Raw genomic sequence first — 26962 nt, 5'->3', positions numbered from 1 at the left:
CAGTAGTCAACTGACTGCCAATTTTACACTGCACCACTATTTTCTTTTTTGTTGATCTCTGTGATAAGTGACATTGGCTGAAGTGCACAATAGGTGAACAATCTGGTGTTATCAGTTTATCACTACCTGTACAGAAAAATTTCATTTTTTCACTATCAAAGTTTTCAAAAATGATTACTCAGAATTTGCCCTCAGTCTGTAGACCAGACCGTACTAACAACACAATGCTGTTCAATTATTGAAGAAAATAATTGACTGGTGTGTTTTTGCCATAAAGTGTACCATTCACTTCCATTATTGCAAACACAAATGATATAACAGCCTTCTTTATTTGCTGTTTATCTGGTGATAAAATACATTTCGTACAGGAGCTATATTTCTAATATACATTCTCCATTAAAAGAACAGGCTCTTAATTTTAAGAGAAAAATATAATCTGTATCAAGAAAGACAATACCAGAAATAAAGATTCTAGGTTTCTTTTTTTTTAAACAAGTGACGTAATATATCAATAATTCAATTGTCTCTGTGACAACAAAGACCATTGACTGATGCAGTTAAGTATGGAGTATTTTCCATGTTACTAACCATGCAACCTACTATTGGGTGAGTTTTTTTTTGGGAAGTAAATGTTAAATATTTTGCCACTTATTTTCTTTAAACATAAAATATGAAGTGCAACCAATATAAAGTAAGAGTCATCTATTTCATCTTTTAAATTCTTTAAAAAGTCTTTATTATTTTAAAATAGTGATTTCTATACTGGTATCTGTGAAAAAAAATTACTGTTTTTTAAAACTATATATCAGTCTAATTTATTTTTACATTTGCCCCATTATTAACTCAGCAGACCCTCAAAAATTGCATCGCAAAGGCAGAATATTAAAAAACAACAAAAAAGCATTGAGATTCATGCAATTTTTACAATCCATTTTAAATCAAAACCAATAAAAAATTTAAAAAGTGGTGTAGCTACTCTCTTCAGTTAAGTGACAGTTAAGGGTGTTGCTTTGCTTTACCACCCAACTGTAGTCTTATTTTCCTTGTATTGAATGGAAAAAGGGGGTTAAAAATCTTACCACTGTCAAGAGTGGGTTATTTTGTTGGCCCCCAAAAAAAACTCCACTGCATTGGTATTTAACTGCTTCAATCTCTGTCAACAGCTTCAAAAATCATAAATATCATCTAAAATCTCCAAACGACCACAGGCAATTTAATTATCAGTTAGCAGGTTTCATTTGTGTTTACCTATTTTGGTAAAAAGAACTTTGGTGATGCCTGGTAATTACCCAAGAGCCTGGATTTGGCCGCTGATGAAGGATTAAGGAAGATTAGAATGCTGGTTCTTTGAATTTGCAACTGTGCCGTTTACTGCTGATTTAATCAGAGTTATGTTCCCTTGCTCGAGACTGAAGTATCTGCATAAAATGTTTGCCTCTCAAAAATTAAGAGCTTCATTTTTGTTATTTCACAGAAACACTGGACATGTGGTACTCCATTTGAGGGTTATTGTAATGGAGGAATAATTTTTCTCTGACATACTGGGATGTAATTATTTTAATGCATACACTGAAATAAAATCATTAAAAATGAAGCTAATAATCTGGAATTTCTTCAGTGCCATGGTCAGGAAATACAGGTTAAAATCTATTATAGTCACTTCATTGTCGTCGGACTGAGTAATCAAAGGAACTTCAAAATAGTGTAAGAAAACAAAATATAATCATCCTGGGATTTTCTTTATGCACTGAAACTGTGATGTAAATTTTATTGACCATTGCCAAAGCTGTCAATTAGTAATCTCAGTTTCTGCTGATCTTCAAGCACAACCTGACAGTTTTTAAAACTTGATGCCTGATAGAGTTTCTCTCATTTAAAGCCAATAATGATGCAGTTCATTCTGCATTAAATTCACACCAGTCATCATCTCTTGTTCAAAATTAACTCCCAAGACTTATGACTTTGGTTGTATTTAATTTTCCTTATTGGATAATGCAGCTGCAATATCACTTCCAACATTTACCAATCTCATAAATGTAAAACTAAGCACAGCGATTACCAAGCAGATTTAGATTTAAGTTGACAGACCAGCCACCCCTTGTGACAAGCTGAAAATTCCTTACCCCAGTACAAGGCTGGACGGTTTGTCTCATTTCAGGGGGAAGATAATCGAGCAGCAAATAGTGTTTGCTGCCAATGCAAATTTTAAATATGCTCATTCAAATGAATTTTATTAGGGGCCAAAAGGGGGAGAAAAAAAAGCTAAAATACGATGGGCCCCTGTTAATATATGTAGGCATTTAAATAATATCAAACAAATTTCTACTTGTTACCCTGTTTGCTTCTGTTCAAAGTATTTTTTTTGAAAAAAATAGAAGAATAAAATCTGAACATGATCTTTAGTGCAAACTCTGTCTCATTTAACACATACCAGTCAAGCCTAGAACAAGGTGCCACTGTTAATAAAATTGATACAAACATCTTCCTGATTGTACACGTCTCTTGTGCATGGCATATGCCAGTCCAGGTAACGTTTTAAACAAAAGAAACCATGTTGTCTATCGTACCACTAAACAGGAAACACATAATTTAGATGGTCCAATGCAGTCATCATGACAAAATGCTCCACATCCTTTACACATAATCATGGCTTTCAGCCTGCAATAACATTTGGAAGGCGAGTCCTCCATATTGCCACCTTCAGAAAATGTCTGGGCAGATTGGCCATGAGTGCCGGTATTTACTGATTGACCAGCAGGAAGTGTTGTCACAGTAACTGAGAATGACACCATATTTCCAGAGTTGTTTGAGACTTGGCTGTACACTGACATTCCTTTGACTGTGGAGCAATGATTTACAGATGAAACAGAAGGAACATTGTTACTACCACTATGAACAGGTCTGAATGCAAACTGGGAACTTGCACGGTTTCCATAAGCAGGAAACTTTTGTTGATGCTGGGCAGGCTGTTGTAATCCAACAGATAAACTGGATGTTTTGTTAGGGTCTTGATGACTCTGCAACAGTTTGCCGCTGCCGCCACCAGCAAGGTTTGACTGGATTCCTTGATGGTATTCTTTAGACACAGGTATACCAGCCACTTGGGCAGGAGGCAGTAAGGGAGTGTTCTCCTTTCCAGTGTGTCGATGTTCATGCATGAGTGCTTCCTGTTTCAAAAACCCACTGGATAAATAACCAGCCTGGGGACAGGAGACACTGTCACCCACCTGGGTGGAGTCCTGCTCTGTCTTGATTGCTAGAGATGGAGGATGACTGGACTCTGGTGCTTGCTGAACATCAGCCTCAACGAGTTTTGCTCTGCCTTCCTTCAGGTCCTTCTCACAAGTTTCCACCTGACCATTCACGGCAACGTGAGTTTCTGGGGCCTGAGCATGTGCCCTTTTCCAGCTCTCAGAACCTCTTCCATACGTTGCCGTATTAAGCAGGTAATGGCCAGACACTGCTGGCTTAAGGGCAGACTTTGTCCCCATCAAACCAAATCTGGATCTTTGACCCAATGAAGCATCTCCAGAGGGAAAGCCTGAGCTGCCAAGCTTGTACTCAGACACAGGAGCCAGGCTTTGACTCTGCACATTGCTCAGTATGGGTGGCAGAATCCTTTCCTGTGATCTGTTGAACAATTCTGATTGAATGCCGTCTTGATCAGAGTCCCTGCTTTGTTGCTCTTCACTGGTGGAACTGCTCTTTGAAGTCTGTTCAAACTGCTCCTCTTGTCTGCACTGAGCAATTGATTCAACACCTTGTTCTGTGACTGGCTGGGATCGTCTCCCTTTGATAAGGTCAGCAGTTACCTCACCAGACCTGTGAATCACAGTGGTGGCACTTCCCACTGTCACAGATTCCAACAATGTACCATCAGACGATGTCTTCACTTTATTGTTGGGTGACATTTTAGAAAACTGATACACAGGCTTCATCTCAACTTTGGTCAGTGCCTTTGGTAGAAATTGTTCCAGTGGCAATTCTTTTCCTTGAAGCAATTGTGTAACCAGTGGGTTGTTTGCAGGGATAGACGAACTGGTTTTTGGCATGGTTTCATTGATAGGTACTTGTGTTTTAAGGCTGGCTGCATCCTGTGAGGTGCAAAGTAATGGTGGAGATACAACAGATGCGATGACACGGCTCTCTACATTCGCAATTGCTTCAGAAACTGGAGAGGCCACTTTTAAACTTCCAGTTGTGCCTCCAGTTGCTACAGAAATACAACTACCTGCTGTGGCAAAGACACTGGCTGAAGAAGCCGGCTGAAGGTTCCTTTGTGCAACCAAAGAAAGGGAGGGCAGCTGGGTATCAGCAGGCTGCTTTCTGTCCACATTAGATACTCTGTCATTGGAATCTACTGAAGGTTGTTGATTACCCCCTTCACTGGGTTTATTGTGCACAGCAAAATTTCCTGAGCTTTGAGTTGCTGTCTTTGCATATTCTGAATCTTTGAAAGCAGGTGCAAGTTTCAAGACTTCTCTCAAAGTTGGACTGGAAACCTGGTTTACAGTATGTGTCTGCAAAAGGGCAGGAGAGGTTTTATTTGCAGTAATGTTTGCCGTCACTGGGGATGTCTGCAAAGGTGCTCGCACAGCGACAGCTACTGCTTTATGTGCACTTGGTAATGTTAATGCTGGTGTTGATAGGGTTGTGGATTTGCTGGGGTCCACGTTGCTGACTGCAGATTTGCACCGTGCCACGGGAGCCGGCTGTAATTGTGTTCTCGGATCCACACTGGTTCCTGCCTCGGTCGTTGCCTCCGAACACGATTTAGATTGTTCTCTTGGACAAACAAACAGGGGCCCTCCAGTACCTCTCCTGCCTCCAGTTCTGTCCAGGTCCAGTGCACTCCCCTGTCCTGAGTTTCTGTTGCTCCCAGTCCCAGTGCCTGCACCCCCTCCCCCTCCGCTCCCTCCTCCCGGACCCGGGCCTGGGACAGCTCCACCTGCAGCTGCGGCTGCTGCGGCTGCTGCATGCTGTGCTTTGGCGAGTTGAGCTTTAGCTTTGATGTCTGCCAGAGTCCTGGCTGAGGTTCTCCCTGGACTAGTGACGAGCAGTGGGAAAGTGGCCCTTGGAGAGACCTGACCAGTTGGGATTTGCACGGGTCTGATCCTTGAGACTGGAATCTGTTGAGAATTTTAAAGAGAAAAAAAAACGTCAAGGGAGTGTTAAATGCATGAGTTGCCTGCCTAATTATGGGTGGAATCAATATTTGTTCTTTAATTTTCTTTGATTAAAGTTCCATTAATGTAGCTTTTCAGTCCTTCAACTTAAAAAATATGTAAGCACATCATTCCTGCCTAAATTTTGAAAACATACCAGATCAGAAATTTTCTGTTCGCTCCTAGATTCCCAATTAATACTGCATAGAAACAGACCCTTCAGCTCAACAAGTCCACATTGACCATCGAGCACCATAGAAAGCATCCTATCCAAATGCACTGCAGCTTGGTCTGGCAACTGCTCTGCCCAAGATGCAAGAAATTGCAGAGAGTTGTAAACGCAGCCCAGTCCATCACAAAAACCAGCCTCCCCTCCATTTCCCCCCGCCTCAGGAAAGCAGCCAACATAATCAAAAACCCCTCCCACCCGGCCATTCTCTTCTCCCCCCTCCCATTGTGTAGAAGATACTAAAACTTGAGAACTTGTACGACCAGGCTCAAGGACAACTTCGATCCCGTTGTTAAAAGACTCTTGAACGGACTTCTTATATGATAAAGATGAACTCTTGATCACTCAGTCTATCTTGTTGTGGCCCTTGCACTTTATATGTCTACCTGCAAAGCACTTCCTCTGTAACTGTAACATTATATCTTGCATTCTGTTATTGTTTTTCCTTTTGTACTACCTTGATATCTTTGTGGTAAATTGGTTTATTATTGTCACATGTCTGGAGGTACAGTGAGAAAATAGTCTTGCATATCGTTCATGCAGATCAATTCATTACAACAGTGCATTGAGGTAGTACAAGGTAAAAACAATAACAGAATGCAGAATGAAGTGTTATAGTTACAGAGAAAGTGCAGTGCAGGTAGACAATAAGGTGTAAGACCACAATGAGATAGAATGTGAGGTCAAGAGTCCATCTTATTGTACGAGGGGACTGTTCAATAGTCTCATAACAGCGGGATAGAAGCTATCCTTGAGCCTGGTGGCACGTGCTTTCAGGCTTTTGTATCTTCTGCCTGATGGGAGAAGGAAGAAGAGAGAATGTCCAGGGTCGGTAGGGCCTTTGATTATGCTGACTGCTTTACCAAGGCAGCGAGAAGTGTAGACAGAGTCCATGGATGGAAGGCTGATTTCCATGATGTGCTGAGCTGCGTCCACGACTCTCTGCAATAGACAACTCTATGCATGTCTGGGTGGCATTCATTCTATCTCGGTACATGTGACAATAATAAACCAAATTTGCATTCATAGAATAATTCCATTTCAGTCTCCCCACATTCCCATCAGCTCATCCCAGACTCAACCAATCTCCTTCACATTAGGGCCAATTTACTTTCTAATCACAATTGTTTGAAAGTGGGAGGAAATCGAAGCACCTGGAAGAAACTCTCACAGTCACAGACAGTACCAGAGGTCAAGATTGCACCCAGGTCACTGGAGCTGTGAGACAGCAGCTCTATCAGCTGTTCCACTGTGCTCAATGGGTCTTGGTGAAATTAATTGAAGCTAAATCATATAATGCATTTTGATTCCTGGGTTTATAAATAGAACTTCAGACTTCACAAGCTGGGACATCAGAACAAACTTGCTAAGTCAGTAGAGTGTGGTGGCTAATTCTAAGCAGCACACTCTCAGAAGGGTGTCACAACCCTGCAGCATGTGTGTTGGAGATGGTAAAATATATGAATGAGCTTCAGTGAGGCACAGAGATTGCAGAAAATGCGTCTGTTCTCAGTGCAGAGGAGATTAAATTGAGCTTTGACAGAATTGCTTGAATCACAAGTGGTTTAAGAGAGTCTATCAGGAGAAAGTGTTTTTGATGACAGAATTCAAAGACAGGGATCTAAGGCAGACTAATATTGATGTCGTAGGTTAAATGTTTTTACCTACTGAGCATTCCTGTAAAGATGGTGGTGGAAGATTCAATGATAATTTGCAAAACAGAGTTTGATAAATGTTTGAAAAAGGGAAGGTTTGCAGGGCTCAAGGAAAAGAACATGTGAGTGGGACCAATTGGACAGTTGGTTCAAAGAGTTAGTATAGACACACTGAACCAGAAGTCAGGACAGGAATCAGTGTAATGTGAAAGGTTGTTTTTTGGGCTGGAGTCGAGTTCCCCAAGATCAGCAGTGGCACAGTGTTTGACCGAGAGGATGCGGATCGTCTGGTGGACACGTGGCAGAAGAAAGTTAAGACCAGGAATTTCAGTGGGGAGGAGGTGAAAAGACAACATAAAATAGACAGTACAATTCCAAAATGGGGACTGGAACAGAGACACGAGTGGTTGTGTGCACAAATAGTCGAAGATGCTCAGGCAGGCGGAGAAAGTGGACAAAAAGTAGAAGGGATTTTAACTTAATTAATTGGAGCAAAGAGTACAAAAGCAAGATTACATTGAACCTCAATAAACTACCTGTAATTGTCCTTCAGTTTTGATCATGTGAAGCCTGAGAGACACCAGGGGACGGGGGTGGGGCAGAGATACCGAGGGACGGGATGGGAGAAATGACCTCATGTATTGTAATGATTCCACGGTTAAATGATTGTATTTCTGCTGTCTCATTCTAAGATTGCATGCAATATTTCTTGCTATAAAACATAACTTTGTTATTTATGAGCTATTTTGACTAAATTGCTAGTGACTGGTGACAAACTCAGCTAGAAACAGAAGAGAAATCTATTTAACTGAATCAACAGCTTAAATTCTATTATGTACGCCACAACTCTCCTTAACTATTCCAGGTACAACACTGTTCTGGAGTAAGATTTTAAATACCTTAAGAGGTGGGACTTTGGGTTCTTCTGGCTCAATTTCATTCTTGGGAAAGTCCTTAGGTGGGGTCCGAAATAACAGATTGTCCACAACTCGAGGTTTTTTCTCAGGGCTGAGCAAAGATTCTCTGTCATTGGTAGACTTCCTTTTCAGACCCTCTGCAGTAACTTCCATTTCCTTTGTCGAAGCCACTTTTACAAGTTGGTCTTCTTTAGAAAGCTCATGGGCCTTGCTCTCCACAGAATCAACAGTCTCAGGTTTTTTATTTTCAGATGCATGCAAACTTTCCAACTTCAGTTGCAGCTTGGACTCAATTTGATCAACTTCTGGTTTATGTACCATGACTTTAGGCTCCGGGGAGATCGCACAGCTTGTTCCCATTGCTTGATTATCCTGCTTCAGCACTGAAGTATTCTGAACATATCCCACCTTTTTCTCAGATAAGGGACTGATCTCAGAGGATTTTTCTTCAGAATTTTTAATAATTGGGGATTTGGTCTTGCACTGTTCTGAAGAGACAGGTGATTTCTCAGTTTTTTCAGCCTTTTCTTCTCCTTTTAGTATTCTTACTTCCTTGGTTCCTGTTTTGTTGTCCTTTTCTCCTTTTGTTTCAATCTGTGTTCCAGCCTTGCTAGAGGTATCATGTATGGCCAACTGGACAGGGGCTTGTTTGGACACAGGACAATCCTCTACGTTATTTGTTACTGCAGTCAGCTTTTCCGAGTCTTCCAGACTTATCCCAGAGCTGCAAAAATGAAGCTACTTGTAAAAGAGATTCAAAACCTAAAATAATTTTTAAAAGTTTTTTTTTTAAATACTTTTCAAATTAGTATCTTCACAGGGGAAATAAATAAAACATGATTGTTCAAAAAAATTAGAAACACCCTTGGGTTATTAGATGTCTTTTGAAAAAAAGTGATGTAAACAGTCAATGGGGCAACCTTCTGGTGAAAATGACTATTATTCTGGTATTCTGACAAAGTGGACAAGAACCATACTCATGTACTTTTGAAGAGAACTAGCCATTATAAGTTCACTCTTAAAAGGAGTATTGGGAAAATGCAGAATTCCACCCCCCACCCGACCACCTCCACCCCCCCACAACCACCACCCCCCGCCCTCCCCCCGTCAATTTGGAAGACCCACTTCTGATTTACATCTCTTATATAGAATAGGCCTCTGAATTGTGCTCTGGCTGATATATTCATGGCCCGCAGATGTGAAACTGGCACTTGTAATCATCCTAAAACAATGTCACAGTTGAATGTTAAAGTTGATTAAAAATGACTAAATTAAATACAGTTACTTTTCCAGTGAAGAAATGTTTCACTTATACTTCACAGAGAAAGACTATGCTGGCTACTGGTGCATGGTGTTAATTTCAAGACAAAAACTACATCATAATAGCACCAGAAAAGGAATAGTTTGCCAGAATGTGAATGACATATTCCCTTCAATTTCGAGGCAACTTCAATACAAGGCAGTGTATGGATTAAAATTTGATCAAGTTTCTTACTTTTGACCATAATAATTTTCAAAAAAGCTTTCTTTCCATTGTTCCACCTTCTTTTCTTTTTCTATCTCTTGTCGTATTCTCAGCTGCATCTCTGGAGTGAACTCTCCTGAAGATAAACAGATATATAACTGATTAACATGCTGTATGGTACACACTGAACAGTAAAAATGCTCTCATCTCCAGCCAGCTATATAGAAATATAATTAGAAAATGGAGCATAAAATGTTCTGATTTGCCTGTGCACACACTGAAATCAATATTCTGGACCATTCTATCAAACAGATGTTTCAAATTTTCATTTGAGTGACAAACCCTGATATTTTAACCCTAAACAGATTCTATTAACCACAATGAACACTAGTTGGCAAGAATTTGCTTGTATTTACAAAGAATACAAGTATTTATATTGTCATTTGGTAAAAGAAATTAAAAGGAATGATGAAAATATTTAAAAATATAAATAAATTACAGAAATTATAACAGTCCTTGCAGTAAAGACACTATTGAATGGAGCTAAATATTCTGTCTATCTGGAGGTAACTGAAGGATTTCAGCAGTCTGAGTACAGTTTCCATGACCACAGTCTGTATGCAATCTCGGGAAACGAAAAACATATCAGAATATGAGATTATTTCTTCAGATCCAATATTAAAAACTGAAACCACTTCACTCTCAACAAATCTCTTGAAATAACTTCAGTTTATCATATTAAGCATGGAGAAGAATAACTCTCCACCTCAACAGCTTTAAGATTGTTTTGTCTGAGATGGTAAATACAACTTGCGTGTACTTACTTTATACAAAAACCTTGCTTAAAAATTTAAACTTTCAGTCATTAATCCGAATTTAATTTGGCCCTAATGGAAGATTTAGGTCCACGTTACATATCTTGTCGTTCTGGCAGACAAAGAGTCAACATAATTGACTGAAATTCATCTCTACTACTTAATTCGAGGATCTTAACAACATTTATTTTAGACAGGTTAATAGTGCTCCTGAAATAGCAGAGACAGGAATTTCAAGAGCATGCCTACTGTTACAATATTAATATCTCACATCATAACTCTTCTGGGACTTGGGCTGAAGTACATCACCGAACTAACAAAGGGCAACTCAGCAAGTCACCATCGAGTGTATCTACAAGAGGAGTTGTCTCAGGAAAATGGCATTCATCATCAGTGACAAACCCACCCCCCCCCCCCCCCCCAACCATCCGGTCTGTGTCCTCTTCTCGATGTTGCCATCAGGGAGGTGGTACAGGAGCCTGAAGATCTCCACCTCCAGGTTCAACAACAGCTTCTTCCCCACTGCCATCAGGTTCTTGAACTGACCTGAAAAACCTTAACACTATATCTTTTTCTCTTTCTCAGTCTTGCAGTGGTGTCATTGTTTAGTTTGTACACGTGTAAATTATGTATAATTTATGTTAATTTAAGTTTATGTGAACATGTGTTTGTCCTCATCTTGTAATGTATTGTGCTGCTGCTGCAAAAAGCTAATTTTCATATGTATAACTCTGTGTATGTACACCTATGACCACAACAAACTTGAACAAGAGAACATGCTGCTGAGTATTTACTATTTTCACAAAGCACAAGTAGCAGATTCCAATTCTCAACAACTGAAATCCCTCATACTAAATAGGAGAAAAGGTTGCAGAAACTTGTTTTTTTATTGCCTTGAATTCAGAAGACTGAAAGTGGTCTTAATGACATTTTTAAATCATTAGGAGAATTGATATGGTACTGTCCACCTGCACTGCACTTCCTCTGTATTCTGTTATTGTTTTTACCCTGTACTACCTCAATGCACTGTGTAATGAATTGATCTGTACAAACGGTATGCAAGACAGGTTTTTTTTTTACTGTACCTCAGTACAAGTGACAATAATAAACCAATACCAAAACAAAAAAAAACTGTTTCCTTTGACAGAGATACTCTGAAAATGAAAACTCCAATTTCAAATTAGATTTTGGTTATTTAAGGGTGAATTAATTAAGTAGTGCTTGTACACAGAAGCAATTGGAAATCTCAAAGCCACTTCCTCTAAAGCCTATGGATGATAGGTCAACCATGGTTTTCAAGATGGCTATCAACAGATATCTGTTGCAGAAGGGTATCAAAGCATGTTGGACAAAGCCAGATAAATGGAGCTGAGTAACAGATCAGCCAACAGAATGGCGCGTCCTAATTATTTTCTTGTCGTTGCTGGAACCAAGGCTCCTTACTTATAGTAGATATGGATCTTTACCAATATTTTCTTTAATTTTATGCAGACGGATACAGCATATCACTGATTGGTGATCACCAAAGGGTGGAGCCCAGGGAAAATGATTTTCAAGAAAAACAAATTTTTTTAACATCACTTCAACAAAATACCAAATAATTCAATCTTAATGGCGTTTCAAACTGCTCCAGAGTGATGGAGACAATTGCTTTAGCCTTAAGAAAGAAAAGTAAATGTGTCAATGACATGGCTGAATGCTCACTATAACAAGCAGTGGTCTGGCACCAATTGATGCCAGCTTCATATCAAAGCTTGAATACCTTGTTTTATTTCTTAGGATAACATTCTACTTTAATTGTCAGCATTGGCACATACTTGGCATGCAGCAATACACAGATGTATTTGGAACTTTTTGTTTCCTTTAGGAAACTGTAGGTTTGTAGTACATTCACTACAGCCAAGATTGGCTGAGAAAGTGTGTATTTAAAAAATTAATGTGCCTGTTTGTTTTAAAAACTAAGGGGTTAAAAGAGGAAAGAATACAATAGGTCTCCCCAGAGTTGAGTTTCAGAAAGTATGAAAAACTCCAATCTGTTCAAAGTTGAACTGAAACATAAAACAAGAGTGGTATACCAAACTGAAATTCATCATTTGAAAAATTTGTTCATTGGATTTTCCTCAATACGCCTCTACTTATTTTATGCGTCAAGTATTTACCAAATATTGCAAAACCTTTTATTATATAAATGTAAAAGGCATTTACAGTTTTACTTCATTAATCTGGTTTAGAGAACTGTATTTTTCACATTTTTTTCTTTCAGTGGTGTAACAGCACAACAGTGCATACTTAACCAGCGATTGTGTGGTTACTGGTTTTAACACATCAATTTCTACATTGTCAAAATACTTTGGCTCCCCTTTCTGCAGCATTACCACCAATATTCCCACAATTATATTTTAATCCCCTTGTGGCCTCATCCCTCCATCAACCCTAAAGTGGCAGCCATATTCCACACCACTGCCAATCTCTCTGTTCCTCTATCATGAGTCTCCTGCCCTGTGTGAGAGCAGAATTCTCATATCTCCTACTTTCTGACGAAGTAGATTAGGACAACTGATAATGCACTGAAAGATATGTTAACATATCTGGCACACTTGGTAAAGTATCTTGCAAACTCTTTGAAATGGTGCTTTAGAGCTTTCAGAAACGATTGCTCAATTCACTGCATCACCAAAGGCATGAATGCTGTCACAGCTTGCACATTAGAGATGACATATTTGCTTGCAGACATTTTTTTGTGGGACTTAAGCAGAGGTGCTCACAGTTCTATATAACCCTGCATTGTTGAGAAGCCTTGACAGATATAGCCAAAAATAATGGACCAATCCAACCTTATCAAGGTTTGCCACCTGCTGCCGTGTTATCTGAGATCTGATGCTGTGTCAGCATCCTTCTTCTCATGGCAAAACCCTGCTCAGGAACATCTTTCCCCGCTTATACAACATCCAATACCTGGTGACGATGAACTATCTGAAGCCAATGTGAATAAGGGATTAACTGTGAAAGATGTGCTCGGGAGGGTCCAGCTATTGGTCATTTTCCTTCTGTTTCTTTCTTACTTTATCTCCAGTGGTTCAAGTCTCTCTTTTTGCTGGATTAATAACAAACAGGTGCTGTTCTTGATTCTTCTTGTGAATTGTACACCATTTTTCATGTATAAAACAGGCAAGGAGATGGCAAATGGAAAATAATGTGGAAAAATGTGGTGTCATCCACTCTGGCAGAAGAAAATTAGAAAAAATTGAATATTTTTCATAAGGCGAAACTGAAAAGTGCTGGTGTGCAGAGGGACCCAAGTGCCTTGTAAATGAAACACTTAACGTTTACATGCAGGAACAGCAAGCAATCAGGAAGAAAAATAGTACGTTGGTCTTTATTGCAGGAGGACTTGAGACACCTTGCTCCAATTGTACAAAGCCCAGGGGTGACAGAATGGTGTGTGTAGGTCTGGTCTCCTTAGTTAAAGTAGGATATGCTTGTGTATACAGAGGGAGTGCAGTGAAGGCTCACCAGACTGATTCCTGGAATGGTGAGTTTGTCTTACAAGGAGAGATCAAGTAGACTGGGAATATACAATTTTTAGTTTGGAAGAAAGAAGTGATCTCATTGAAATATACACATTTCGTTTTTGGTGCTCAATAGAGTAGATGCAGAGATAATGTTTAACTGATTTTACCATCTGGAAACATGGTGTCAAAATAAAGAATTGGCCATTCAGCACAAAGATGAGAAGAAATTTCTTCATCCGGTTATTCTTTGGAATTCTCCATCAAAGAGCACTGAGGAGATTCACTCACTATCCTCAAGATGGAGATCAACAGACTTTCAGATATTAAGGGATGTGGGTTTATTACATGAAAGTAGTACCAAGGTAAAAGACTGGCTATGACCTTTTTGAATACCAGAGCAGGCACGAGGGGCCAAATGGCCCACTCCTGCTTTTATTTCTAACAGCAGTCAGCAGTCCCTGAAAGCAGTCTTTCCTGTCAGGTAGCCGAGCAGCAGGCTGATCCAGCAGCCAAGGCCAAGAGTGTATTTGTTGGGCTATACATTTCTATATTTTAAATTAAAATTAACCTAAACCTTGAGCAATTTCCAATGCCCTACAATTAATGATACCTGTATTTCCAAAATACATTTTAAACACATTTCTGGAGAGGGTCTGGATAATTTTGAGGTTTCCAAAGCAAATATACAATTACATCATCTGGATCAGAATGTGTAGTGAGTTCAAATAACCCTCCCGGAAGAAATCCCCAAGTTCCCATCCAGATCACTGATCGCTCTGTCAACTAAATCCATCTGCTCAGCAAGATCATGGCTCAGAATGAGAGAAAGCTAGAGAAATAATTTCAGTCACAGCAGTGGAAAAGGTGAAATACAGTGGCACAAAAAGATGTGCATTTTTTCCATTGAATATGCAGGTTATTTCTGCCTATATTCTATTCTCCAAATCCATTATAGATTAATCACCAGCATGCTCCAGGCACCCGGTGGGAATAGTGTAAAAAAAAATTTATGTTTTGAAGAAAGCAGGCAATGATATCAAGTAACCTCATACAGTGCCTTCTCCAGTCATTACCATCTTCCCATGCCCGTCTCTTCTTCTAAAAACCTTTTCCAAATCCACCTTTGCAATTTAGATTCCCACCATATCTTTACTGGCTTGGCATCTGTTTTCCTTATGCTCCTCTGCTTAGTGCTTTGGACGGCTCTCCCATTAAATCACAAGTTGTTGCTTTGCCAGGATTTTATTTCTATTTTCCAACTGGGTGCACAGAAATAAAAGTCTTTGACAGAGGCCATATCAAAAAAAATTGATGACGGTGAAAGAAAAAAGGAAAAGCAGGAAGTCCTGTTTTGCTAAAAAGGTATTAAGTACGTGAACAGATTACTTTTAAAAGCAACAGAATGAGAAAACAATGGGTTTTAAAACGGAACGAGACAGACTCTTGTCAAATTTTAATTGGCTTCATGTGATAACAAAGGCTGACAGCACAGGATAAGTCAAAGGGACTGGACAATACCCTAACAGTGGTGGTGAAGATCTGTTCCAATACAGCTACAGTAGAGGCCTCTGCTTCACTGCGGGGAAAAATACCAGGTATGCCCCATCCACTAACTGGAGGGGACAATGGGGCAAATGTACTATTTCCCCAAGATTGCTGATCACCTGTGCCCTGACCCACACTTTTCTTTCCGTTGTGGTTCCAGCCAAAGTTCTCTGCTGGGAGGGCAGCTCCCAGCACATTGTGAACCATGGGGCAGTGCAGAGCCTCTCTTGATGTTGGGGTCAAGCTGTACTGACAGGATGCCCTTGACAGCTGGTGAGGCCAACCCCTCACCCCCAGTTTCAATGACAGTCCAAGGTGTGATTGCTACCAAAGTTTGTGAATATCTCATCTATGTACAAAAATTTAAAACCACCTAGGACCTATTTAAGAATGTGTAGATGGATTTTTTTTTTAAAATTACACAAACATTTGAAGTCAATTAACTATTTAAGTTAACTTAATCAAATCACATAAAAACCTTCACATATGTTTCCATAAGACATGGGAGCAGAATTAGGCCATTCAGCCCATTGAGTCTGCTCCGCCATTCGATCATGGCTGATTTATTTTTCCTTCTCAACCCCACTCTCCTGCCTTCTCCCTGTAACCTTTGACACCCTTACTAATCAAGAACTCATCAACCTCCGCTTTAAATATACCCAATGACTTGGCCTCCACAGCCGTCTGTGGCAATGAATTCCACAGAGTCACCACCCTCTGGCTAAAGAAATTCCTCCTCATCTGTTCTAAAGGGATGTTCTTGTATTCTGAGGCTGTGCCCTCTGGTCCTAGACTCTCCCACTACTGGAAACATCCTCTCCACGACCACCCTATCCAGGCATTTCAATATTCGGTAGGTTTCAATGAGATCCCCCCTCATCCTTCTAAACTCCAGCGAGTACAGGCACAGAGCCATCAAACGCTCCTCATATTAACCATCTCATTCCTGGGATCATTCTTGTAAACCTCCTCTGGACCCACTCCAATGCCAGCACATCCTTCCTTAGATATGGGGCCCAAAACTGCTCACAATACTCCAACTGTGGTCTGACCAACACCTTATAAAGCCTCGGTATTACATCCTTGCTTTTATATTCTAGTACTCTTGAAATGAATGCTAACATTGCATTTGCCTTCCTTACTACCGACTCAATCTTCTAGTTAACCTTCAGGGAATCCTGCACTAGGACTCCCAAGTCCTTTGGCACCTCCGATTTCTGAATTTGCTCCCTACTTGGAAGATAGTCTATGCCTTTTATTCCTTCTACCAACGTGCATGATCAAACACTTCCCTATGCTGTATTCAATCTGCCACTTTCTCCTGCAGCTAATTTCTCCCAATGATTTCCAATAGGCCTGCTGTCACTACGGCAAGTTAAACTGGCATGGATTCAGCAGTAGTTATCCCATCCTAAGAGCAGGGAGGTCTGTACAAGTTCATGCTATCCTGGGAGACTCCATGAGGTGGAGTCCAACAGTGCTACACTGGTATCCTGTGTCTGGTACTCAACTGGGTTAAATTCCATGCTGCAGCCTCCACATCTACCACTGTTTCAATAATGACCTTCCTTAAACAAAAGGCCAGAAACAGGGATACTTGTTAAAGGGATATACTGTCCTCTGTCATCCATGTGACATCAGGAAGACTTGAAAATAACCTTTTTTTCAGAGAATTTGTGCCTCCATCTTCTCCATCACTGCGTGGCCAGATTCTGCTCTAACTCCACCTACAAGTTTGCAGATGATACCACCGTACTTGGCCATATCTCAAATAACGATGAGTCGGAGTACAGGAAGGAGATAGAGAGCTTAGTGACACAGTGTCATGACAACAACCTTTCACTCAATGTCAGCAAAACAAAAGAGCTGGTCATTGATTTCAGGAAAGGGGGCACCTGTCTACATCAATGGTGCTGAGGTCGAGAGGGTTGAGAGCTTCAAGTTACTTGGAGTGAACATCACCTATAGCCTGTCCTGGTCTAACTATGTAGATGCCACAGCCAAGGAAGCTCACCAGTGCCTCTACTTCCTCAGGAGGCTAAAGAAATTTGGCATGTCCCCTTTGACACTCACCAACTTTTATCGACGCACCACAGGAAGCATCCTATCTGGATGAACCACGGCTTGGTATGGCACTGCTCTGTCCGGGACCGCAAAATACTGCAGGGAGTTGTGCACATCACGGAAACCAGCCTCTCCTCCATGGACTCTGTCTATACTTCTTGCTGCCTTGGTGAAGCAGCCAGCATAATCAAAGACACCACCCACCCAGGTCATTCTCTCTTCTCCCCTCTCCCAGAAGATACAGGAGCCTGAGGGCACATACCACCAGGCTCAAGGACAGCTTCTATCCCACTGCAATAAAACTATTGAACGTTTCCTTCATACGATGAGATGGACTGTTGACCTCGCAATCTACCTTGTTATGACCTTGCACCTTATTGTTGACCTGAAGTGCACTTCCCTGTAGCTGTGACACTTTACTCTGCATTCTGTTATTGTTTTTACCCTGTACTACCTTAATGCACTGTGTAATGAATTGATCTGTACGAACGGTATGCAAGATAAGTTTTTCACTGTACCTCGGTACAAATGACAATAATAAACCAATGCCAAGCATATTTAAATTGTGCAAATTTACTTACAAGACTGGCTTTACTCCATGGTTTAAAATCTCTGAAGCCAGCCAAGACAATTTACCCAGAAATGACTCAAGTTATTTTGTGTACAAAAACATCAGTGCCAGCCATGAGATGAAAACACACAAACCCACACACACAAATGACAAATTTTGTCATTTTTATTTTTCAGTCACTCAGTACTGTGGAGCAATGAGATTTGGATATGACGTCACCGCATTGATTGGGTGGCAGTCCTTCTTCATCTGCGAGGGGAGCTGCAGTTGCCATGGTCATCTCCTTTAAGTGATTCCTCAGGTTTTACTCTACTTCCACTAAGTCACTGTGCTGTAACCCTACAAACTCCTCCAACACCACCTTTCTCCCATGAAACCCGATCCTCAAATCCCATCCCCTTCCCTTATATTCCCACTTGCTAAACTCTTTCCTGTGCATCAGAGGAAATGCTTTGCAGATGAAGAACATGGCTGTCCACGTGTCCTCGGACTGAAGAGGACGTGGCAAAGGAGGGACTCAGCTGTGGCCGCCAACCCAATTGACATGGTAACTCCTATCCAAATCTTATTGCCCCATAGTATTGAGTGACTGAAAATAAAAATTTACATCATTTGTTGTTTTTCTCACGAGCCTGGTCCATCCCAAGTCTAATGTTGCCTTTAGCTGTTAAATAATTATAGTGGGTCAATTTGTCATCGCTGATAAAATGGCTTAATGTGAGAGAAAAACATCCCACAGGAATGTAACTCTGCTTATGACATGGGATTTAATGGGAAAGCAGGGTTTGCACACAGAAAATCGCAATACATATGGTTTTTTTGGAATGCAACCCCTCTGTAACACGGGGGTCGCCTGTACTGTTTTGCTCGTAGTGCTTAGGAACATTTAATATCAATTGGAACTGGCAGATGGCAGTATATCACATACATACTCTCACACTCACTCAACCTGTTATCTGATCCACAGCAGCCAAACTCCACCCTCTCTTCCACCACACTCTACCATTGACATTCAACCTCCTCCAATCTCACATAGATATCAAGAATCCAAAGTGACAAGAATGAAAAAGTTACTGAATGTAATACTTCTCCTCCACTTGGGCTAAGGCAGCAGGGATAAGGAGCAAGACTCTGGTGGAAGGCTCTTCAATGATATTCATGCCTTTATTTCCTGTTTTGAGATCCCTGACCCATGCAATATGCAAATATGTGTATGCCTGGCGAGGCGAGTCTGTCTACTGCAACAGTATTTCGTGTGATGTGCAAATGACTTTGACTTACTTCAAAAGTTCCTAAATACTCCAGCAGAACTGCTCCTCCCAACAGGGATCGTTCAAGCTTCCCCTGCCAAACTCTTCTGACTATGGCCCTGGTGGCTCTTCATTCCCCATGCATGCACCCACCCACTTACCATCCCGCACAAGACGTGTCTCTGGGCACGTACTGCAGTTAAAAGGAGTTCAATGACCTTTTCTGAGAAGCTCTCCTGCTCCCTGACAACTTCTCCTTCTCCATGGTAACCAGACAGCAGCAACAGTCTGGGGAGGAGGGAGGCCTGTGCATTTAAGGGCAAATGCCCTTTTATGATTGTTGCAAGGTGCTAGCAGCCTGTTGGGAATCACAAAGGTCTTGCTTTTGTGCTCGTATTTGGGTATAAATGACTGAAATGCTACTTTACACTGGATTTTAGCCAATTTTGTGAATCTTGCATGAGACTCATTTGGACTTTTAATACTAAATGCAGCCATATTTTCACACATCAAAAATAGGTGCAATTCAATTTCAAGATAATTATTGTTAATCAAAACGATTAACCTGTATTTGTTAAATGCAACCTTACCTATTACATATCTCTCGTATTTTCTACTTTTGACGCGGTAACTATAGTTCTTACACATGCAACTGGTTTACAGCTCACTTACCTCAAGTGAAAGACTGTGTCCTTAATGGAGCTTCATGAGACAGCTACACCAAGTGGAATCTGCAAGGGTGACCCGAAGCTTCCAGTTTTCTGCCATTTTAATTCTCCTTCCCATTCCCCCTCTTTCCTCTCTCCCTTTGGTCTCATATACTGTTACAAAAATGCTTGAGTCAAAATCAAGAAATAGCACCTCATCATCTGACTGGGAACTTAAAATCTATTGGATTCAATAATGAATTTACCTTTGGTTAATCATCCAGTCTTCAGTACTATTTTCCCCCCTCTTTCTGGTAATTTCAGAATTCATTGGTCTCCCGATTACACTTTCTCTCGACCACCCTCTTTCCCCCAACACCACTACCACTCTCTTTTGGTTTCCACCGTATCACAGTTAATCCCTTTTGTTCTCTGACACTTTTTCTCTCATCTCCCACAACTTCTCAGCAACTTAAAACTTACTTCATTTTCAACAATTCCCAATTCTTATGAAAGGTCGACTTTAAACATTAACTGTTTCTCTATTCAAAGATGCTGCCCAACTTGCACAGTGGTCCTAGTATGTTCTGTTTTTATTTTACATTTCCAGTATCATAGGTTTTTTTTTGCTTTTGGCAAAGGACAATACTGCGTACAAAAAGCAACTTTTGAAAATGGAGGAAAATTATAATGATATTGAAATCAATTTAAGTAATTATAAGATGAGATGAGAGAGTACCTTAGAAAATTTTTGATCAGTTGTTTAACACATTTCTATAACTTTTGACTTCTTTTCTACAAAAAGCTTTTGAAAAAAAAAACATATTTAAACATAGTGCAGTAGAAATTCATCCTCGGAATGATGCAGTAAATGCACGACCTAGTAGAGCATGCTCAATTCAATGGAACCTAATTTCATCAGTGAAGTACAGCACACATGCTCTCCTATCATGTGCGTTTAGTGCAGGCTGAGGACGATCTTCTACCCCAGTGTATTCATGCAAGTCAAAATAAAATGTCTGAGATGATAGGTAGTTAAGATGATAATGAGCTCACTTGGGTGTTGTTCCCCCATGGGCAGTGGATAATGAGCAATTCATTAGTTTGTCTCAGCAATTGATAAACGACTCACAAGCATTCTGCTGGAAGGGTCACTGGTCCCTGATGCTTGGCATGAGGTCTGGTAATCCTTCCCTTTCTGGCTGTGAACAGCTAGAGTTAAAAGACACAGACACAGACACAGGCACAGGCAGTCAGGTTTTGAACCAGAATGCAGTGAGGCCAGCAGGCCAACAGTTGTGAGAAAGTTGGACTGCAGGAGAAAATAATCAGCAGCTATTTAGTTAAAGTTGAGATAGGTGGTCCAATGACAAGTGGAAGCATGCCGTGTTATTTATCTTGTATTATTGCATGAAGTTAACTTTACTTGTTGAACTAAGCACTTCTGATTCAAACCATTCCATACATTTGCCTTACACTGAAGTGAAAGAAGTTTATTGGCTTGCAACTGGTCTAATTTCACGAAGTGTTTGTTTTGTTTACATTCAGAAGATGGAGGCATAAGTCTGAATGGCATAAATGTTCTATTCACATAATAGAAGATACCAGCACTGTGTCCTTGGATTATACTTTCATACAATTAGAAATAAGGCTCAAAGAGTCAATTTCCATAACAACTCCCAAAATTCCTAAAATTGGATGAGATATAAAAACCATCACTGCACCCAATTCTGTAATTTCCTGATGTTCAATTATTGTCAGAAATGCCTCCATTGCCTTTTACTTTATTAAGCGAACTGAAGACAAAATGTCATTTACAATTATGCCGATGCTTCAGGTCCATAAAAGGGAAAACGCTAGAAGGAGAGGACGAATTGAGTGAGCAGTCCAAGGCCCTGGGAAGGGGGACCAGGAAACTGGGGACTGGTCATGATGTTGTGCAGAAGTGATGTCAGAGTAGCAGACTTCAGGATACAGTGAGTGTTTTGTAGACGTGAGGTGTTTTGCTGGATTTCTGCTGGGAGCCAGAAGCTTTGAGGCCCCAAAGTTGAATGAGACAGCTGGTAGTACCAGAAAGATGTGGACAATGCAAGAAGAAGACATTGCCACATGTCACTCCAAGGAGGATTAGTTCATCTTATTCTTATTAGTCAACTAGATAAAAGGAAGGCAAATGAGGGGTAGAGTACTGCTGGAGCAGCACCCAACTTGGAAATTAAGTTAAAAGGCTGTGCTTAGTTCATTCTCTTCATTGCAACAAGAGAAAAAAAATGGCAAAGGTCAAGTATTAAACCTTTAAGATTTTGAGAATTTACCAATGATTCTCCAATGCATTGAATCAAGACCTGAAGGAAATGGCAGAGATAGCAGTGCAATCTGCGGAGCAAGTAAGCCAAAGGCCTTCTTTATTGCCAATGACTGCACTGTGACTCAAAATCCACTGATTTCAGTAGTTCAGAGGAATGAAGAGTTACCTTTTGAATAGGTACAAAATTTATATTTTTGTCCTAATTGAATGTATGTGTCACATTATTTTAACTGTTGAACATGAATGAGAATATTTCTCAGAATTAACAATTAAGACTGAAGGAATTTTCTCAACAATCCTTCGTGGTTAGAAAAATAAGCAGGTGTTCAAGTACTGCAAAAAAAAATTGACCCAATTAAAATCATTTGACATTTTTGAGAATATTTTCAATGTGGCATGATAGTTGCATAAGCTTGTTAGTTGGGCACTTCCAGCTCTGTGGGTTTGCCATGTAAAACAGCAATTTGAGAAGATGGCACACCATCAACATCTATCAGTACACCACAAAAGACCTCTTAGCTATCCATTTCTGAGTCATCATGCTATTAAAATAGAGGATTAGCGTGTAGGTAGTAAGCTAATAATTATAGCATTATATCTTTATCCTAGCAAAACTGACAGTGATGATTCTGAATTCAAGTCTGACTGACATTCAAAGTTCTCTACTGTCCCAACGACAGACCACCTAACACTTGGCACAAATATACAATCGATGCACTTGAAAGGAATTTAAACAAATACACTCTTGTTGTTTAGAAGCTCGAAGAAAGAAAATAAAATTAAATGGCACATAACAGTTCAACCACATGGCTGAATGTGGAAAACCCAACAAATAAGGGAAATCATGAACATTAAAACAAATTAAAAGGTGCTTTTTTTTCCTCCCATCTCATTGCTCGTTAAAAAGTTTTGTGGGAAGGTTTGCTATAGGAATCTTGGGTTAGCCCTACCTTCATGTAGCAATATGCAAAGTCATTGCAAGAGTGATCAACTAAGAGTTCATTTAAGCAGAATCAAGAGTCGGACAGATGGATGAAAACTTACTAAGTGAGAAAGCTAAGGCAATGATGTGAAATAAACTCAAGCTGCTCATATGTCCTTGCTAGCAAGTTGGCTACAGAAGAGTTGGAAAGCCCCTCTCATTTGCAAACAGAGGTGAATGGAGATTAAGACTATTTGTCATACTAAAACAAAAATGGAGTGGGAGGTTGTAGGCAGGAAATGTGAAAATAATGTTGAAGAATTTGGTTTTTATACCCAAAAGATGTGAAGGATACTGGAGGTTAATTTACATGGGATGACAACCTTCTATTTCAGTCCCAATAGACAAAATACTTAAAAGTGATTATCAACGACACCTGTCAGTGAAAGAAAATGAGACAACAAACAGAATGAAGGGATATGAATAATAGACTTCTGGATAAAACCAGTTCTGACTCAATCAACCTGACACGTTAAACTCAGTGTCCACAGATGCTATCTGACTGACTGGGCATTTCCAGGTCTCATTTTCATTGTAAACTTCCAGCATCATACTACTTGGTTTCTGCTTTTGCCAGATTACATTCTTCAGCATTGAAGACTTTTAAACAGGCTGGCAGAATGCCATTCATAATTAGCTTTAGCAATATTTCTGCTTCACAATTTGTCTGCTCAAAAGCCTCTTCTAGGGGAAAAAAAGGCTTACTGAAATTTGGATTAATTTCTTTAAATGTTATTTCAAATTTATTACTAAAACTGAAATGATTGAACAAAATTTTACATTTAATTCAGTGTTCTGATGGAACATTTGAACAAATGCAATTTGCTTTTATCATCTTCAAATAAAAATAGAATGCTCATGCAAATCAGGCTACTATTTAACCAAACAGCTTAAACCTTCAGTGCCAGAATCAAACAATTTACTTCCTTTAATTTACTCTCTGGTAAGCAAATATTTCCAGCCTCATATGCATGTGAAGAGATTAGTATTTACTGATTTATAGGAGATAAGAACTTCATTTAAGAGAAATTAACTACTTAGATGAGACATCCTGAATTCTTAGGCTGCTCAATTTACCTCAGTTAGACCCTGATTTAAGTTGCCATCCTCATCAACATTGCCTTTGAGTGTAAAGCCACACCAGAAATCCACTCAAGATAGATTTCAGATACAGATTGAGGTGAAATGGAACGAATAAGTGTTTTTGACACAGCTCAAAAAAATGATATTGATTTTCTTTTCTGAGCTGAATTGTAACGTGCACCAGGAGGACAAAGAATGACACTTTAGAACACCATTTTAAAACTGGATATCAGATCACCTTTGTATTATATTGCACGAACATACACACACAAATATAGATTTTAAAGAACGGGAAGTTGCAGCTTCAAGTTCATGACCTTTAAAAGCCAAAGGAATGGCTCATGGAGAACTTAGAAACATTACAACTGAATTGCTGCTTTTTCTGTCAATTTTTTTTATAACAGTTACTTCTGGTCCCTCCAAGCTCTGCATTATCTTCCACAGAAGCAGGTAGTACTTCTTAAGTCACCTATTAGTGCCATTCTGCAATGCCAGCAGAAGTTGCTGAGGTACTTGGGTTTACCACTGCATCCAATTAGAGAATGTGGACTTGGTATCTTATCCTATTAATTCAATTAAAATAAGAACTCATTGTATAAGGAATCTCTTTGGACAGCAATTCCTGTCCCATCGTTTAACATTTTAATATGAAATTAATATTTAACGTGAAAATATTACTTTCACAACAGCCTACCCCTTTTATAACTCATTGAGTTTAAAAGAAAGATTGTTTTCATTCTTCTAAATATTTGATACATGGTTGTGAATTTGAGATGAATTTGTAGAACATTGGATGGTAAAATAGACAAAAAGATTTTATTCTGCAAACTTCTAACAAACAATATTTCAGAACTGTATTTTAAAAGTTATAAAATAATATTACAATGGATAAGCCAATGGAGAAATTCAATAAACCTCAGATGGTTTCTATAATAGTGTCAACTTAAAATAGTTGTCAAAATTCCACTTTTTAAATGGGCAATCACTTGTGGAAAAATGGACACTCTACAATTTAGTAACACTCCTTTCATTTTAAATGGCAGAAGTTACTCACCCTCTGATAACCGTTCCTTCCAGCCCTGGGCTGCAGAAGTAAAGAATTCATTATTCAATGCTGAGGTGCTCAAGCGCATCAAGCCATCTGTACCCACCTGCGAGAAAAATTCAAACAGAACATTGGGGGAAAGCATTGCAAAGGCAGTCACTTGTACATTGTGCTTGGTAGCCTTGGCATACAACTGCTGCGTTTATATGGGACAGATACAAAATTAATAAACTGGAAGTAAAGTCAAACTTTATTGGTAACACTAAAAATATTGATAATGAATTGTCAGCTTGGTTCTTGCTGTGGCTGATTTTTAACTTTAAGGGTAGTTAGATGTAAAACATACTCCTGAGTGACTTTTATCCATATTGTGCAACTGTCCAAGTCAAAATATACACTCTACAATAACCCTCTTCAATATTCAAAACACATTTTCAACTCACAAGTGAGACTTTCCCATCATCGGGCTTTTGCACAGCCACAATCAATCCAGCTTCCATCAGATACAAAATTGCGCAGAATGAAACCTACCAGCCCTATCAACCCTTCAGAAACTTGCCACTTACACTGCCCAGTGAACTTGTTCCAAGTTGCCATCTACAATGAAATCCAAACTCAGAATGTTTGCAAGAGAGAGGCTAAGCAATTTTCCATGGGCTGTCTCCCATGATTCAAGAGTCTGTTTGAAATATATTCAGTGCTACATTGGCAAGAATTCTGATGCCACATTAAACAGATGCTTTGCTCATGAGGACAAGGTAATGGCTACTCTCAGCTTCCAGGCTTCAGTAACATTCTAGGTTGTTGCCATAGATCTCTGCCACATTTTAGAGTCTGTTGCTCATTACTGCAGGAGGGAGGCCACCCAAATGTCAGGCCCTCCTTGTACACAAAGAATGCCTCCTGCAGGTATTGTTATTCACAAGCTTGTCAAAGGCCTCGACTTCCCAGGACAACACTTCTTCTGGTCATCCATCACTCTCACCCCTTACCAATACAGTAGCTAGCCAGTCTTTCAGTCACAACACTCCTTGCAGCTAGAAGGATGTTACATATTTTACGCTAGCCTTTTAGACCCACTCGCAAAAGTTTAAATGTTGACAGCAACGAGTACTTGCAACATATCAGAAGGGAACGCTGCTGCAGTTAATAATGCCAATTTCAGTACAGCGTCATGCAAGGAAACCCAGTAAGGATGTTCTGTGAATCATGCAAATGAATTCTCACTCTTAATGGGACTTCCATTGACAGCCCTGTTTAAGAACCACATACTGAAATTCATTTGCAAGTGACTAAGATTGCACTGAAATCAGAAGACTTAGCAGTTCACTGGCAAGTCAGTCGTTTGCGATAAGGCTGTTGGATACCACCAAAATGAAAGAATTTTTTTTCCCCTCTAATTTACCAAAATGTGGAACCAAGTAAAGCAGGACTGTTTCATCTGACTTCACAATATTTCTGCTGGATGCCACTATGACACCTTCAAACTTCCCATCCAAGACCAATTGGTGTTTTTGCTGGCCCAAATTGATTGAGTTGGCCACGTTATGCTGAGAACATCAACCTTTGCATAACCCATTTCCAATTCTTCATACTTCCCTGGACTTAATTCTCCAATTATACGGATGAGTTTCCATCATCTATTGTCCAAATAATACACGTTATCATCTTCATCAGATTTCTTCCTACCTTGCATAAATGAAGTACTT

General features: G+C 39.8%; 1 protein-coding gene across 11 annotated transcripts in view; it reads right to left on the bottom strand.

The window, feature by feature from the left end:
* Positions 1-310: 310 nt before the first annotated feature.
* LOC127575040 (putative Polycomb group protein ASXL2) overlaps positions 311-26962 on the bottom strand; it is a 158325-nt gene continuing 131673 nt past the window's right edge. For all 11 annotated transcript variants that reach the window (XM_052024651.1, XM_052024650.1, XM_052024654.1 and 8 more), the window contains 4 exons: positions 25263-25359; positions 9462-9567; positions 7949-8690; positions 311-5129 (listed from right to left, as the gene is read on the bottom strand). In XM_052024651.1, the coding sequence (XP_051880611.1) occupies positions 2559-5129; positions 7949-8690; positions 9462-9567; positions 25263-25359 (3516 nt within the window). In that variant the 3' untranslated portion in view covers positions 311-2558. The remainder of the gene's footprint in view (positions 5130-7948; positions 8691-9461; positions 9568-25262; positions 25360-26962) is intronic.

This window comes from Pristis pectinata, chromosome 10, assembly GCF_009764475.1.
Source record: "Pristis pectinata isolate sPriPec2 chromosome 10, sPriPec2.1.pri, whole genome shotgun sequence".
Lineage (NCBI taxonomy): Eukaryota > Metazoa > Chordata > Chondrichthyes > Rhinopristiformes > Pristidae > Pristis > Pristis pectinata.
The sequence above is the reverse complement of the archived record's forward strand: the minus strand, read 5'-3'. Positions and strand labels throughout refer to the sequence as shown.